This window comes from Rosa chinensis, chromosome 1 (genome assembly GCF_002994745.2).
Source record: "Rosa chinensis cultivar Old Blush chromosome 1, RchiOBHm-V2, whole genome shotgun sequence".
In the NCBI taxonomy this organism is placed as follows: Eukaryota; Viridiplantae; Streptophyta; class Magnoliopsida; order Rosales; family Rosaceae; genus Rosa; species Rosa chinensis.
The window spans coordinates 18,727,980-18,745,085 of record NC_037088.1 but is presented as its reverse complement, the minus strand read 5'-3'; the positions used below and the strand labels follow the sequence as shown (position 1 = coordinate 18,745,085).

At 37.5% G+C, this 17,106-nt stretch overlaps 2 protein-coding genes across 2 annotated transcripts; both read left to right on the top strand.

The window, feature by feature from the left end:
• The first annotated feature begins 1,419 nt into the window (after positions 1–1,419).
• On the top strand, positions 1,420–8,113 carry LOC112182192 (aladin). The gene is made up of 14 exons (XM_024320648.2): positions 1,420–1,573; positions 1,667–1,722; positions 1,808–1,921; positions 2,135–2,249; positions 2,356–2,455; positions 2,561–2,740; positions 3,110–3,168; positions 4,009–4,096; positions 4,204–4,279; positions 4,747–4,846; positions 6,263–6,314; positions 6,771–6,908; positions 7,065–7,152; positions 7,781–8,113. Exons 1-14 carry the CDS (start codon positions 1,516–1,518, stop codon positions 7,841–7,843), a joined length of 1,287 nt encoding a protein of 428 aa, XP_024176416.1. The 5' UTR covers positions 1,420–1,515; the 3' UTR covers positions 7,844–8,113.
• Positions 8,114–9,502: 1,389 nt separating this feature from the next.
• On the top strand, positions 9,503–14,053 carry LOC112187713 (pentatricopeptide repeat-containing protein At3g61360). Its single transcript, XM_024326612.2, has 6 exons — positions 9,503–9,769; positions 10,067–11,690; positions 12,234–12,317; positions 12,631–13,254; positions 13,341–13,386; positions 13,561–14,053. Exon 2 carries the CDS (start codon positions 10,143–10,145, stop codon positions 11,646–11,648), a length of 1,506 nt encoding a protein of 501 aa, XP_024182380.1. The 5' UTR covers positions 9,503–9,769; positions 10,067–10,142; the 3' UTR covers positions 11,649–11,690; positions 12,234–12,317; positions 12,631–13,254; positions 13,341–13,386; positions 13,561–14,053.
• Positions 14,054–17,106: the final 3,053 nt, after the last annotated feature.

Below are 17,106 nucleotides of genomic sequence, written 5' to 3'. Positions count from 1 at the left end.
CATCTCAATGAAACCATCTCCTCCCAAGCCAGATCCTCTTCCTCCTGCATACTCAAATTTGCAGTGGCTCCTGAAGCAACCAAAGCAATACCGGAGTGCCCAGTCTCCACATATGAAGAAGCATAATTTCAGCAAACACCCATAAACCATGTGAAACAAGGAAATCAAATTTGGGCTTTTGTTGGAATCCAAAAAAGTGACAAGACTATGAGGATTATAGTGGAAGCCATGACCTTTGTGAAGGAGCCCATGTCAGAAAATAGCTAAATTATGCTACTGTGACAAGCAACATGGAATTAGAGAATTGAAAAGAACATGGAAATTGATTGAATCATTGGAAAGCATAATTTCAAAAGAAACCTAGAACCTATATGAAACAAAGTATTAAAATTTAAGCATAGGACATCGGAACATAGAGAAAGGAGTTGCTTTGAGTAATCTTATCTTAGGAACCAATGAAGCTGAGAAAGCAACAACTGGGAATTGAAAGAGTTTTTTTTGGCCAAAAGGAATTCCAAATCCAACACAGACCTCATGCTCCCCAGACGCAAGACGTTGATTTGATGAATATATGGGACGTCTTGCGTCTGGGGAGCATCACCGGTTTCGATGGGATTGATCTCCACCGCTCCACCCAAGGACCCGATCCGGCGAGGGCCTCAGCTCCATTTTGCAGAACCACCAATCGCCGTCATTTCAGCATCGGGCTCCGGCTAGTTTGGATTTGTTTCAGTGACCGGCCAGAGTTGAATTCGATTTAGCAGAACCACCAGTCTCCAATTCGATCTTTTTTTTTTTTTTTTAAGTAACGGGACAAAATGAAAGAAAAAAAGTTTTGAATGTCTATTGGGGGGCAATAGATGTCTATTGGAGGGCAATAGACATTTTTAAATTCATATAATCTCTTTGTTTTTTTCTTTAATCAAAGTTTTATTTGTCTAATTTTAGGAAGATTAGTTCCCATTCCAGCTACCGAAAGTTCTATCGAAGGGCAATAGACGTTTATTGGGAGGTAATAGAGGTTTATTTCCCCTCTATTGGGGGGCAATGGGGAGCAATAGACGTTTATTTGGGCAATAAACTTTTCTAGCGACCTATTAAATCTTCGACGACCTCTTTAGGGATCTTCGGCGAGGTTTACAGAAAAATCCGGTGGGCTGCGGCAGGTGACTGGAACCCGGGGAAAGTTGATCGGAATCTGGCAGTTGGTGACCGGCTAAGGCGAAGTCTCCTATGGTTTATCTCTCTCTCTAAATAACAAAGGGGTGAGAGTAAAATGATATTAAAATTAAAAAAAAAAAAAAAAACTTAAAGGGGTGAAGTGAGAAAAAAAGTAAAACTAAAAAGTTTGACGGTAAGAATTATGGTAAAAGGATTAAATACAAATTAAAAGTGGTGGTAATAAAATGATAGAGACCAAAAAAGGCTCTCAGAGTCGCCGAACCAGCCGTAATTCAAAAACACTGTAAACTTGTCCACTCGGGTGAATTTGAGCAGAGAAAGCAGGAATCAGGGATGCCTTGCTTTCCCAAACCCGGTTCCTTCACCGTTTGCGAAATCAATCGCGACCTAAGTAAGTCCCAACCCCCTCTTTCTTCTTCTTCCTCATTCCTTCGACCTAATTCTCACATCAATTGCTTATTGATAATCTTCTCATATGATATAGTCACCTCTGAAAACCTCTCCGATGATGGAGCCAAAGAAACTTATGGAAAGATTCTGGTCTGTGTTTCCTTCACATTTTCATGTATCTGCATATCTATTCATTCATTCATGTCAAATTGATGGGTTCTATGTGTTTTAACAGGGAATGACATTCAGCCCGGTTCCATTTCAATCCGAAGTTGGGCCTCCACCGAGTCCGGACCGCGAAACAGCTCCCACAAAGGGACTCCTACAAAGCCTATTCCATCCTAACCATGTATCTTGCCTTTACTCTTCTTTGTTTTCACCCAATTGCACTATTTCATTAGTTTTCTACATGTGAATAATTACTAGTGACTTTCGCATTATTCTTAGCGCAGTTTAGTTTGTAATGTATAGGGGCGGCATTATCGAGTTAACGATAGTAGAGTACAAATTTGTGATAAAACAAGCTGCTAAAGTTTCCATGTCGCGTCACTCGGATGTGTAGGTGAACTTGTTACCGGAAGTTGATCTTCAGGGATTGAGCTGGCACCCACATAAACATGTTGTAGCATTTATATCTGGCTCAAATCAAGTTCTAGTTCGAGATTATGAGGATTCAGGTTAGATGATTATCTACTTCCTGTATCAATTTTGCTGGCTTGTTTTGTTAGACTTTTGTCTTTAGCTGGACTTGTATGTATGTGAATGCAATTTTTACTTCAACAGAAGGGAAGGAGCCGTGCATTTTGGCTAATGAATCGCAGAAAGATGTCAAGGTACTTGAATGGAGGCCAAATGGTGGGAGGACGCTTTCTGTGGCATGTAGGCAAGTAAAAGAGTTCCTGCCTGATGACATTGTACATTTTATTTATTTAGACTGGCTATATGTTTGTTAACACTGATCTTGTTTCATTGCATGGAATTATTTCAGTGGTGGGATCTGCATTTGGGCCGCTTCTTTCCCTGGCAGTGTTGCATCTGTGAGATCTGGTGCTTCTTCCTTTTTGGGAACTCTCTCTAGAGGTTCTGGAATCCGATATACTTTGGTGGATTTTCTTCGGAGTCATAACGAGGAACAGATTACTGCACTTTCCTGGAGTCCTGATGGAAGATATCCAAACAAACTCACTTCTGGGTTCAATTATGTTAAATTGAAAACACACTGCATGAAAATGAAGGCTTTCTTGCAACTTATACTAGTTTTTCAGACATGCAAAATGTTTTTTATTCCCCTCTTAAGATCAATTGTTTTTGTTTTCTCTTTGATCCCAGAAATCCACAGAAACTTGCATGCTCCATATCACCTTTTTTTTTCTTTTCCTTTCTTCTTTTGATACCGAGGTATCTGCTCTATAGTCATGCATCATATTTTAAGCAGGAAAACATGCTCTGCCTTCATTGTATTAAAAGAGGCTTTAGATAATTTGAACCCTTACTTTGTACATTATGGCTATTTGAAATATCCTTGACATGTACTTACATATTTGGCTTCTGGCTCTTATGAGAGTTCATCATTTACCATATGGGATGTTGCTCAAGGTATTCACCATATGCTACTCACTTCTTTTGCTACTTTCATTCATTGTGAATTGTATCTTGATGTTTGCCTCAGAGGAAGTGTTGTCTAGCTCGCTGTTAGCTATTAGATGACATTATTTTCTGTTTGCAATCTGTCTTAAACTTTGATGTTCTTCTGCATTAGCATGTTATTACTAGATCGTCATAATCATTACTAGTAGTATTAATCATGAATATTGTTCTAGCTCATGCTGCCCCCTATACCCTTTCACTGCATTCATGTTCAAGCATGCATGACACTGTAAACTGACACACTGCAGCTAATTTACTGATTTAATTGTTGTTTTGGTAACATAACTTGATCTGACACTTTGGCTTGTGTCTTGCCTAACTGCACACCATCAAATACTGTATTTACCAATTTGATTGAAAAAGGATTGCATATGCTAGTGTACAACTGGCACTGCTTTTATGTAAGTAAAGTAATCTTTCGTAATGACCCAATATGCTAGACCATCTTAAGATTGGTAAAAGATGATAAAGGGTACATTTGGGATTTTTATTATTATTTTTTGTATGACCATGTGCATCTGCTTTTCTAATGGAATTGTTGATTTTTTTTATTTTTTCAAATTTAGCAAGCTGCTTTGCTTTGCTTGTGCGTTAAAAAAACCTCTTTTGGAAATTCTTTTTAAAAGCTGGTAATCTGCTTCATTCAGGATCTATTACTTTTAGTTTATTTGATTTTTGAAACTTCTTTGTTTGCTGGTGAGTAAGTTAGATGTTTTTATACTCTTAAAGCAGAAAACTTATGCTTTACTTTTTCAACTTGTGACTTAATTGCCTTATCTGCTTTGTTAGGGATTGGGACACCTATTCGACGTGGACTAGCTGGCATATCAATACTGAAGTGGTCACCAACTGGCGATTACTTTTTCTCCGCAAAATTGTACTGTCATATTGAATATTTGCTCTTTGGTTTGGTTTGTCCTAAGCTTAATTGAACGTAAACCAGTTTATGATGAATAAGCTGATCATTCTTTTATTGTTAAACAGTGATGGAACGTTTTATCTTTGGGAGACAAACACATGGGCATCTGAATCATGGTCGTCAACTAGCGGCTTTGTAAAGGTCAGTTACAGTGCTATTTTCAATTTGTAGATGCATATTAAGTGATGACCTATATGGCTATCAATGTCTTAGATCATTGAGGTCGGTAGCCTGTGTACCATGCTGTCATTTTGAGTGCATGGCAGGAGCAGTTCCCTTTTTTTCTTTTCCTGGTTGTTGCCTTGCGAGGAATGGCTCCTTACAGGTATGCTGTATGTTTCTTGTGAGGATTGCTCAAGTTTCTTGGGTAGTTAGCCACTTAGCCCGCAATGGAACTTTCTTGGGTAGTTAGCCACTTAGCCTGCAAGTAGAACTCTTAGTCCTATCGCTTTTGAACTGAATCACCCATTGTAACATACAATTTCTGCTTGTCCATTGCCCCACTCACTCATGAAGCCCATTAATGCACATTTAGTTGAACAGAAATGCCTGGCCTATACCAGTTGCAGTTTTCCCTGTCTATGCTTATTGTTTTGTCTTCATACTAGGGAGCATCATGGGATCCTGATGGGCGTATGATACTTCTTGCCTTCTCTAAATCTTCAACTTTGGGGTCCATTCACTTTGCTTCAAAGCCACCATCACTGGGTATGCCAGCGTACTTTAAAGTTTGTATGTATGAGATATTTTTCTTTTTTAATTTTATTTATTTTTATTTTTTTAATTTTTAATTTTTAATTTTAATTTTTTTTAATTTTATTTATTATTATTATTTTTCTAATGCGAAACAAGACTTTGGTTATGTTTGAGACAGTCATTGACATTAAGTGTGTTCCTTTTGATCTCATTTTGTTGTTCTCCTCTTATTTTTGTGGTCAGCTTAATTGACATAAGAGATATGTTAGAAACCTAACAGTAGGAAGGGCATCCCAAGAAAGAAAGCTGTAGAGATAGAAGATGAAATTTGAGAAGCAGCTAAGTAACAATTTTAATCTTCAAGCTGGTGGAAGCTTTTAATAAATTGATATTTACAATACTAGTAACAGGGCTATCTAGGGGCTTTTGCTGCTTGCTTCTTAAGGTCTCATGTAGTTATCTTCAAGTTCTATATGAACTATCGAAAATTGTATCTTTCGTTATGATCTCTGTTGAAGAAGGAACTTGAGTGAGAGAGAAGAGATTCGCTAGTGCATTACACATCAAGAAATACCTGGCTTTCTTGAGAAACAGATCTTCCCAAGTCTGCTTTCGATTTCAACCTTTAATATAAGCTGACAAGGAATTCCAAACAGTCAGTGCTTAATTCAAGTAGTCAGGATCTTAACTTTAGCAATAGTTCTCCTAGCTTAATGACACTTCCCGCAAGCTGGGAAGCAGACATCAAGGACTCAGGCTTGGTGCAAATAGAATTAAAGGCATCTTTGGAAAAGCCTTAGTACAGATGTCAGCCAAATGATTTCCAGTGGGACTGTGAGAAGTAATATATCTGCTGTCAAGTTCAGCCTTTAATTTACACTAGCAGACAATTAGAAACAATCAATCCCTAACTTTAGTCAATAGGCTGTATACTATTGTCTACATTAAGGAAGATCTCTGATGGAATGTCACTCGTGTCATTTCAGTTCGAAACATATCATTTGAGAGCAGTTACCATGCAACAGCTTTATTGCGAAAACAGATGAAAGCTCATTTTCTGTACAAATTGTCTCATTTATTTCAACTTGATTTTTGAGTCTGTACGACTTTAATAAACTTTCCCATACACCAATTAACTTCAATTTGAACCTAACCTTCCTTTGCTTAGTGAGGGCAGTGCGCACCTTGTGTGTCAATGCTTACTGTATTTTTTTTTTTTTTGTCAAAGCATTCTTACTATGCTCTTTCTCGTAGATAGAGAATGTGATGGTTTTTCATTGAGGCCATTAGAACTTGCAAAATGTACTTTTCAAATGTATGACAATACTGTCAAGATGAATAAACAGTTCATGAGTTGGTATTGAATAACTATTTTCTGAACCTTATGAAATCTTACTGTTATTATCTTTTCACTGATTTTTTTCCCAGATGCGCACCTATTACCTGTCGAACTACCAGAGATTACGACCTCAACAAACAGGTAGAGACAACCATTTCCAACCGTTTTTACATTTTTAATAATCTCCATGAGTGTTTGATATACTGATTTTATTCAATGGGATTGTCTGCAACTGTGATTCTTACAACAGACGATTGTGTGTACCATGTTGTCTTGGTGTGTTGGATGTTAGGAGTGGCCTGCCTTTCTTTTATCTCTCTCCCTCTCTCTCTCTATTCTATCTTTCTTTTTTTTGGGTGCTGTAGATATATATATAAGTTTCTTAAACTTGCCAATGTGTCATTTTTTTTTAACCTTTGAGTTAGATACTTTTTGCGTCTATTTCATCTTTTATCTTTAGCCAAAAAAGCTAAGTATTACATATGACAGTTGCAAGTTGGAAAACCTCAACGAAAGATTTTTTAGTGTATTAATTTACCACTTGTACATGGCAATGTTTGTTGAAGCCAGTTCTGATCTATGTTGTTATCTCTTCAGTCAGGGCATTGAGAAGATAGCTTGGGATGCTTCGGGAGAGCGATTGGCTGTATCTTTTAAAGATTGCGATGAGTTGTATAGAGGTCTGATTGCCATCTATGATGTTAGAAGGACTCCTCTTATATCTGCATCATTAATGTGAGATGATTATTCTTATTTTTTTTTAATTATTATTCTTTTCTTTTCCCGTGTAATAGTTGTCAAATGCTGTATGTTAAATTTGTACGGTCTGCTGACAAATAGAATGATTAAGTATGTTGCCTTTGCTTATGGTTTCCTATAATATGAATACAGTGGATTTATCAGAGGACCTGGGGAGTATCCAAAGCCTATAGCATTTTCATTCCATGACAAGTTTAAGCAAGGACCATTGCTTTCTGTGGTAAGCTGGTTTCAACTGTTCTTTCTTTTACCTAGTATACTGGGAACTGTGGTGTGTCATTATTCTCTGTACGAAATTTGGTTATTTTAGGTATCTGTAAATGCATGTGACTTTCATATAATTTATCTGATAGAATGTTGTCAAATTATGATATTGTTATATCAAATTCCCATGCTTGTATATATTTTTTGCATTGATCAGTACCCAACTAGTTAGGGCTTTTCTGAGGATTGTTAATTGGAGAATGGGAAGAAAAACTAATTGCATGACAGCTTGCTCATGCCCTGGGGACTGGGGTGGAATACCTCTTGTTTATGAGGGAAACACATTCTCAAATATCTGCAGCAGTTGCATATTAAAGCTACATCCTAAAGTAGTAGAGGAAACTACCTGTTTTTACTTTTAATTTTTAATTTTTATATAGCCATAGTTTGCACTTTAATTGCTTACAGAAACTGATCATGCCCTTTAAGGGCATAAAAAGAATCCCAAAAGAAAAATAAAAAAATATAGAAGCCAGGAGCCTAAATGGAAAAATCTTCTGGAATTGTCTTAAAATATTTCTTTTAAATTATCTTTAGAAAAAAAAGGTAATGCAACTTTGACTAACTTGTGTGTACTTTTGCAGTGTTGGAGTAGTGGATTTTGCTGTACCTATCCTCTGATATTTCGTTCCCATGTTCTTCCTTAGTTTGTTCCTGAATTGCTCTCCTACCACCGATGATGTTTATTTGCATTTGCCATCACAGTAATGTTTTGTACATCATTTTGTAAAATTGAATATTGTTTAACCTAGATGTTGAAATTCTCTTCATTGTTCTCAAAGGGAGGTATTAATGAGATAGATGTTTAGATGTTAGTTATTGATTTATAGTTTCAACAATGGATTACACAAACACTGATATTGTATGAATTTTTCAGCTTCCCAAATATCTCATTAATTTAGATTTATTTGTCGACAGAATTTTCAGATAAGGTCTCTCTAAGGGATCCCAAGTTTCTGAGTAACATACTCAACTTTTGGTACAACTTGATTTTCTAGCTTTCCAGAAGTTGTAGATCATGTGAGATTCATTTCTTAGTCATTTGTACAGACAGTTTGTGACACGAATTAGTCTTTATAGTATGGTATGATTTTGTGCTATAGGAAGGGTTCAGGGGAGAATACAATAAGTAGAGAATCTTCAGTACTGTAGAGGAAACCAGATTAATAGGAAGAACAAGGGCTGCGATTTGGATAGGTAATTCCGATAAAAAAAATAACGTCAACTTATTAATTGAAGCACAAGAAATGAGGGTACCCTTGGAGACATATCTCAAGCTTTGAGTGGAGCCATCTCCAACTACCTGTGTAACTTCAACTGCACTGAGCTTCCGAGATAACCTCTTCCCCTCTTATTAGGGTTTAGGCCATGTTCGTCCTTCCCTTTGGCCTGCCTCTTCTTATAGGCGAAATGTGCCCCATACCAGTTGATTTTAGATATACCAAAACCCTCCTCCACATCCAATGGAGAGGAAGCTACGAGAGCTAGCAAAGTGACTGTCGCACCCAACCCGAAATGGGGTGCACACCAAACACTAAAAATCCCACCAAATAGACATGTGTAGGGATAGGTTGTCGAGGCAACATCACTACATCAAACTCGGTATACACACCACCGTAGCAGTAGGCTTTGCTCCCTCAACAACCATTTTAGTGTGGCTCGGTGGTGGCGCAACGACACCCTGCCTTAACTGGCCATCACCTTCTACTCAGTACGAAATGTCAGCATTGTTATTGTTGCCTTATGCAGTTTGACCATCAATTGGGCTGAGCCTGAGATTTATAATTTATTGAACTTTAAGAGCCAGCTTGAGAGTACTAACAATACTTTTTAAATTTGACAAAAACGTTTATATACAAGGAGTTTACTTCTCAAAACCATGAAGACGCATTCCACTTCTTTGCAATTTTTTTCTTTCTTATATAATTCAAAAACATTTTTTAATTTTTTTTATGACTATTCAAAAACGTTTTTGCATTACCGTGGAGGGTCCTTAAACCGCATCGCGCCACACCATGCCCACCCCTACCAGCAACCATTTTTCTATGGCTCGGTGGTGGCGCAACGACACCGTGCCTTAGTTGACCATCACCTTCTACCCAATACAAAAGTCAGCCTTGTTGTTGCTGCATCCTGCAGTTTTTATCGCTTGTTTGACCAGCAATTACACTGATATGCTAATTTGTTGAAGTTTAAGGGCTAGTTTGAGATTGCTTCTAAAATGCCTAACAATACTTTTTAAATTTGACAAAAACGTTTGTACACAAGGAGTTTGCTTCTCAAAACCATCAAAACGCATTCCATTGTCTTTGCAATTTTTTTTTCTTATAATTATTTTTTATTAATTCAAAAACGTTTTTGCATTACTGTGGAGGAGCCAAACAAGTCATCATGGGAATACAAAGGAAAAAAAAGAAAAAAAAAAGAATTTACGTTTTAAACAGATTGGGGAAGTGTGACTTCAAAGTTGAAAGTTGAAAGTTGCAGAGATAACCGAAACGCTGCCGTTCGGGGTGTTCCTGTGGTTCTCGTCTTCTGGGTTTGTCCCACTGTGCCGTCTGAGCTCGTATCAGGTACTTTCCTTCATCCAAGTCTCCCCCAGAAACAAAAATTTAGAAATAATTACTACAAATTATGAAGTTTCTTCTCCATTCTTATCTAATAGAAAATGTGAAGTTTTGTTCTCCCAGAGTAATAGATATGTTTGTGACTGTTCTAAGTCTTTATGAAATTTGCAGTATGTAAAAGGAGTAAGCTTTGTTAATAAACCAAGTATGATAAAACACCAGGGGCTTTAGTTGTGGCCAGTCATCACTCTAACTGTCTAGATTTACTCTCAGACTTTGAATTTTTGTTTTACCTCATTCCAGGGTGTTGAAATCACTGTGGCATTCCCACCTTAAATGGGTCGGAGTTGCGCTTATTACTAAGTTCACAAAGGGGAGAATGCTCCTTTTGGCAAGACTCAAGAGTGGAACCAATCAATTTCCAACCCCTTTAAAGCTAAAGTTTTCTCTTGTTTCCGCCGCTAAAGTATCCGGCCAATGTGTATCGTCTGTAGAAACGGATGTCAACATTGATAGGATTACTAGAATTATTAACAACCATCCATATCCTGATCAACCACTTCAACCGGCTCTTCTCCAGAATATCCCACCACCTCTTCTTTCTACGAGCTTTGTGGAGAATGTTCTTGGTCACCTTTTCGGAGCCCATTCCAATGGTCTTAAAGCTCTTGAGTTCTTCAATTATTCCCTCCATCATTCCCAGTTACGTCCAAGTTCAGATGCTTTTGAAAAGACGCTGCACATCCTTACCAGGATGCGCTATTTTGATAAAGCGTGGGAGTTGATGGAGAAAATAAGTAGTATGCATCCTTCGTTGCTTACCCTGAAGTCGATGAGCATCATGCTGTCAAAAATCGCAAAGTTCCAATCCTATGAAGATGTCCTTGTAGCATTTGAGAAGATGGAGACTGATATTTTTGTTGGTAGGAAGTTTGGTACTGATGAGTTTAATGTACTTCTTAGAGCATTTTGCACACAAAGACAAATGAAGGAGGCACGCTCAGTTTTCATAAAGATGCATTCTCGGTTTTCACCCAACACCAAGACCATGAATATCTTGCTCTTGGGGTTCAAGGAAGCTGGAGATATTACTGCAGTAGAACTCTTTTACCATGAGCTTGCTAGAAGAGGCTTTAAGCCAAACAGTATAACTTATAATATTAGGATTGATGCTTACTGTAAAAGAGGTTGCTTTGCTGATGGTTTGAGGCTTTTTGAAGAAATGGAAAGGGCCAAATTGTCGCCTGCATTACAGACTATCACTACACTGATTCATGGAGCTGGGGTTGTTCGGAATCCAATTAAGGCACAACAGTTATTTGATGAGATTCATTTGAGAAATTTGCTTCCTGATACTGGGGTTTATAATGCTTTAATGAGTTCACTTATTAGATCCAACGATGTGCAGTCGGCAGTTGCCTTGATGGATGAGATGGAAGAGAAGCATATTACGCATGATCATATGACTTATCACACCATGTTTTCTGGCCTGATGAGAACATCAGGTATTGAGGGGACTTCTGATCTGTATTACAAAATGGTTGATAGAAATTTTGTGCCCAAAACACGAACAGTGGTGATGTTAATTAAATTTTTCTGTGCAAATCATCAGCTTGATTTGGGTTTGCACTTGTGGGGATACCTAGTGGAGAAAGGATATTGCCCTCATGGTCATGCATTGGATCTTTTGTTAACAGCATTATGCTCCCGCAGTAGGGCAATAGAAGCTTTTGAGTGCTCCTTACAAATGTTGGAGAGAGGGAGGGATATGAGTGAACCATCATTTCGGACATTAGAGACCTTTCTGCTTCAAGCTGGTGAGACAGACAAGCTGAGTAAGCTTAAGCAGATGAGACAGAAACTGCATAATCTGCTGGCCCTTTAAGAGCTCTTAAACTTTCTATTCTTGCATCCAGAAACAAAAGTAGTATGGACTCTGTTTACTCCCCTTCATAAGTATATCTGTTGTCTCTTTTGTATTCTTGATAAATGCATGTGGACCTTTCAAATAGATTCAATAGAAACAGATATTTAGTGACAAAATGCCAGTGTTGCCTACAAAATGTGCATTCCTGAATTATGGGGAAACACATATGTACTGCTTTGCTTATTTTTTGTAACAATCTTTCTAACTAATTAATTTAATTAGCAAAATTGTATCTCACTAACTTCTCATTGATGTATTTAAAAATGAAAATGCAGTAAACTCATAGTGGGCTAATTATCTATTGAATGAAGGTAAATTGGACTGATGCAATTGCATCTTGCATGGTGAAAATACATTGTATGAAAATTATTGAATTATCATATACTTGCGGCTACCTGTTGGCGTTCTATTACTCTGTATGGGATTGAATTATGTATCTGTACTGAAATTATATAGCTTATTTGTGGTATCTTTCAAAACATTGGTTTTGGTCTTGTGGTATGGTTTTATTGCTTATATGATGCATTCTGACTTGATTGACAGCTACAATGAATAGATAGTGGACTCTTTGATAATGAAAGATTGTTCAATGCATTCTGTCTACGCTGATCCGTAGGAAGATAAAAGGTAAAACTGTTCTTTAGTATATCTAATGTAACCTGTATATCTTTTAGTGTTGTCATTAACTCTGAGAAATTTGAGCAGGTTGAGATGTAGAGAACCATTTCTAATGGCTAAGGTTAAACAATGGATTTTACGACAAAGACATATTTGTTGTTAAAATGTCCATCTTCACACCCCAAGGACATGCTTTTATAGCTTGTTATTTATATATATTTATATTGGTTTTTGTTTCTTTTTTTCCCAATTATAGTTGTATTGAATTTCTATCCAAGTTTTGTTAAGCTTGTTTGCTGTATGACTTTGCTGAATTGTACAGATGGATTGAAATTTCTTCCCAAAAAAGCCGGCAGGTCCTCGAGGCTTTGGATTGTACTCATGAGCAAAGCTGCCCCTCTAGTATGGGAATTTGGCACCAGATTATATGGGATCATGAAACCTAGTTCTCAAGGTTTGGATTTGTAATGTTTGAGTTTTGACAGTGAAGAAGTTGTTATCTAACTGAAACATGATTGATATGATGGAGTTGAGCGTTTTTAAAGGGTCTCTGCCTCACCAGATTATATGGAGGTGATAATCCGATGCAAGAGTTGTGGGCGAGTCAAGCTGCCACATTATTATTGTTGCAGGGGATGGGAAGTTGAAATGTGTTAGAATTGATATGGGCTTTCTGTGTTGAGTTCATTCCTTTGAAAGATTGATTCCCACAAAATCTTGAGTGGATCTTAGAATCTTTACTTGGTTCAATTTTGGCTGGTCAGAATTTAAAATAAAAAATAAAAAATAAAAACCAGCATGTATACAGATCCCCTTCCATTGTTGCATGCCCAGTTCCATATCACAATGTCAGGTTGGGATGATTTGTTTTCTGAAAGCTGTTCGTGATGGAGAGCATGTTTTTGGTGTCGCTCACATCTTTGCCTCCTTCAATGATACCATCATTGTAAGTTGTGCATCTTCTTGAATCTAACTGTCATCATGATTTGCAAGTTTGGAGTTGTAAATGAGTTTTGTGTATTCTAATTGCAGCATGTGACTGATTTGTCAGAGAGGGAAACTCTTGTCCGCATCACTGGTATGGTGTTCTACTCATCCCTTTGTTTATAATGGAATAATATTGGGTACAATTGGTTTATACTGGTGTTGAATTACCTAGTAATTAATTGCAGTTCTGTTTGTAAAAACCCCGCTCAATGAAAGATTATTGATGTTTATCAATTATATTTTTCAATTCATGGAATTTGAACAGAGTTGTGCTCTGCTGGACAAGTCAGTGGACTCTAGTGAGCCGGAGGAGTTGGTGTTTGAGTTGTCTAAGAGTGAAGAGGAGAAGGCGGGATTAAGGAGTGGAAGCCGCCAGAGGTGAAGCCCAGGAGAGCATCAGGGGTGAAGATTGTGACCAGTTTGGCTTCAGTCATGGAGGATGAAAATAGGATTTTTGATCCTTCCTTTTCACTATTAGAGAACTGCAATATCATATATGCCTATATGGTAGCCCATAACCGTATGATCCCTTCTATGTTTGTCTTTTTGATGTAAGGGTCGGAATTTATTCATAGCAATAAAACTCTCGTAGGAGAAACTAGTTTCTGAAAAGATCCCCAGAACATTTTTGCTTGTTTCAATTTCTGTAATGAGGAAGATGATCACGTTTGGGGAAGAAGGCAAAACTCTTGTCTTTGTAGTATTGTTCCTGTGCAACGTGGTATTTTGAATTAATTCCGATGCTGTTGATTTCACAATTCATGTCATGTCACAGTTAAATCCTTATTATATTGTTGGAGTTCATGTCACGGTTCATGCCACTAACAAATTAATAGTTCATGTCACTAACAAAGTCGCTCACCATGTCACAGTCACTAATTAAGCTGCTCACATTGTCACGGACGGTGCAGAGCCACATGGGGTCTTATTCCTCAGTAAACTTAAGATATATATAATTAAGTTACCAAATAGTACAGATGGTCGGTATGGTGCAGTGGTTTGCCATGCTATAGCTACATTACAGGTCCTGGGTTTGAATAAGCCTAACTTCATAATTTTTTGTTTAGATTTCTTCCGATGTTTAACTCTAGCTTGCAGCACTAATTATTATTACTATTACTAGTAATTTTCATTAAAAATTATTTTGATATTATTATTTTGTTTTTGTGCCCTAGTAACCTTCTGTTTCTGGCTCCGCCCCTGGTCACAAATCATGTCATGTCACAAGGCACGTTATATCACAGTTCATGTCACAATTCATGTCACTGCCATTGCTATTACCTCTCTGCAACCTCGATTAAGATATATGCAAATTCAGCCCGTCTTCAAATTCAGCCCGTCTTCAAATTCGATCAGTGAGGTAGTCTAATTGACGGCTGCGATTGCGTTTCTTCAAGAAGCAGGCAATGGGAGCTGCCATGAAGGTTAGGATTTCGGCAGGGAAACCGAGATTGAATCGTTGATGTTGTGCATGGAGAGGATGACTGCCGGTCATCTCTGGAACTCAATTTCCCTTTTCAACTTAAAATTGGTGTTGATTATTGAATGAGAAGCTTCAGATACCATCATTTTTTACATTTACTTCATCTAACAGCTTTGATAGTATTTTAGTGCTTCTTCGTGTTGTTTAAATGTGGCATTAGTGTTGTCAGCTTGAGCTGTATTGATGAAATAGGTGACCTAAATATGTTAAAATGGCTTAAGCTGGCAATATTCTCAATAACTTTTAATTCAGTTGTTATAATCTAATACTAGTGGGCAATTCTCTATTGCTTTTTATTTCGTGTTTGTTTGGTTCCTTCGCTTTGTTTGGTTGATGAGAAAATGCAGCTAGTATAGAATGGTACACGTTAAAGGCTCAATTTGCAGTACTTGGGATCACTTGAAACAATTTGTTGTAGAATGTTGCAGCGATACTGAGAGACAAATTGGAACTGGAAGCGAAGTGCAGTGCTTGTAGGATTTGCAATAGTTATCGGTTGAAGTATTTTCGGGACTTCTCTTTTGCTGTGATAACGATGACTTTGTTTCATTGCTTACCGATCTTTAGTTCCTTCTATAATTTTTTCCTTTGTAACAAACTAACAATTATAATACATTTTAATGTTATACCATTAAAAGTTGTGTTTATGTAACATTTAGTTAGTGATTTGCTTGTTAGAACACAAAAAGAAGTTCTGCTGACGAAGTCACAAATCATGCCACTGACTAAGTCGCTCACCGTGGCACAGTTCATATCATTAACCAAGTCACAGTTCATGCCACTTACAAATTCACAGATCATGTCACTAACCAAGTCGTTGGCTATGTCACTAACCATGTTACTTTTCATATCGCTAAACGCGTCAGTGACATGTTTAGAGAGAAACAGTTGCTATATCAAACTATATCACAAATATGTATTTGACATGTCACCATGTGTATTACACTTCAACAAGCCATCCTGGTTTCAAGTTGCAGGAAACCATAATCTCATACTATAATCATAGTGTACATATATTGAGTGCAAATGGCAATTACCATAAGTACGAGTGCCTTAAAAGTAATTAAGGCACCTTTAACAGAAAGGACCATAGGAAACATCCAAATTCAAGTCATTTCTGAAACTGTAGTCCATCATAACCTAACATGACGTAACAACCTACCCCATAGCTAATCACATGAAAACCAATTTGATTTGTCCAATCAACCTGCATCACAAGCCAGCAAACAGAATTAATGTAATGCCCCGTACCTACTAGTTACTTTTTTACCGTGGTTGACCGAGGAGTGACTTTTTCTTTAGTCCGATAAATTAGGAAATTTCTTTGAGATTGTCGTAGAATACGTAAAATCGAGTTTGTGGACACGAAGTTTGTTTTAATCGGAGTTTCTACGGAAAAGTTATGATTAAAAAAAAAACAGAAATTTACTATTCATAGCTTGGTTTTTTTAAAGGGTGAGTATTATTTGTGGAAGGAAGGGTTAAAAATCAAATGGGAAGAGAGAGAAGGTAAGAGAATCAAAGAAAGAAAAAAAAAAAAAAGAGAGAGAGCACTGGAAGAACCCGAGCCCCCCCTTTCTTTTTTTTCTTCCGCCGCTGCTCTCCCTCTCTCCGGCGATTCTGTCGCCGTCCGGCCACCCCAGGACGAAAGCTTGGGCACGGCGTGATCCTCTTTTCCTTCTCCTTCTAGCTATGTAAGTATTTCGCCTTGGGTAGCTTTGGTTTTGGAGTTATGAGGAGAATTGCAGAAATGGGAAAAAATGGATTTTTGCTTTGATGTCCGGTTTCCGGCGATTTCCGGCCGGATTCTTTGAGGGTTTTGGTTGTTGGGGAAGTACTGAACGTGTTCCTAACCTTGTTGCAGCTCGTTTTGATCGGTGGAAGAAGATTTGAGGGTGTTTGAGACTGTGAACAGTACTGTGAACAGTAACTCTCGAATTCTTGGGTTCTTGTTTGATTTTTCTGCTTGTTTTTGGTGGCTGCTGCAGGTATAGAAGTGGTTGTGTGGGTTTTGAAGTTGATTTTGGAATAGATAGGTTGTTTGGTATAGGTTTTAAACTTTGAGTTTTGTGTTAAACTTGATATTGTTGGATATTGAGTTTTTGTTGTTGAGCATGGTTATTGGAGTTGTCAATGTTATTGTGGGATTGGTCTATTTTGTTGAGGAATTTGGTGTTGAGATTGTGGTTTGGAAAAGAAAATTTAGAGAGGATTTGAGATTTAGAGTTGGATTTGTGAATGGAAATAGGGAAAGTTAAGAAAGAATGTGGAAATTTTGGAAAATGATTTATATTATAAATTGGTGGTAAATTGTTATGAAGGAAGTGA

Excerpts from the sequence above, each read along its gene's own strand:
- LOC112182192 (XM_024320648.2), top strand. The coding sequence starts at position 1,516 with ATGCCTTGCTTTCCCAAACCCGGTTCCTTCACCGTTTGCGAAATCAAT. Across the intron at positions 3,169-4,008 it reads CATATGGGATGTTGCTCAAG|GGATTGGGACACCTATTCGA; the intron begins GTATTCACCATA and ends CTGCTTTGTTAG. Across the intron at positions 4,280-4,746 it reads CAACTAGCGGCTTTGTAAAG|GGAGCATCATGGGATCCTGA; the intron begins GTCAGTTACAGT and ends TCTTCATACTAG.
- LOC112187713 (XM_024326612.2), top strand. The coding sequence starts at position 10,143 with ATGCTCCTTTTGGCAAGACTCAAGAGTGGAACCAATCAATTTCCAACC.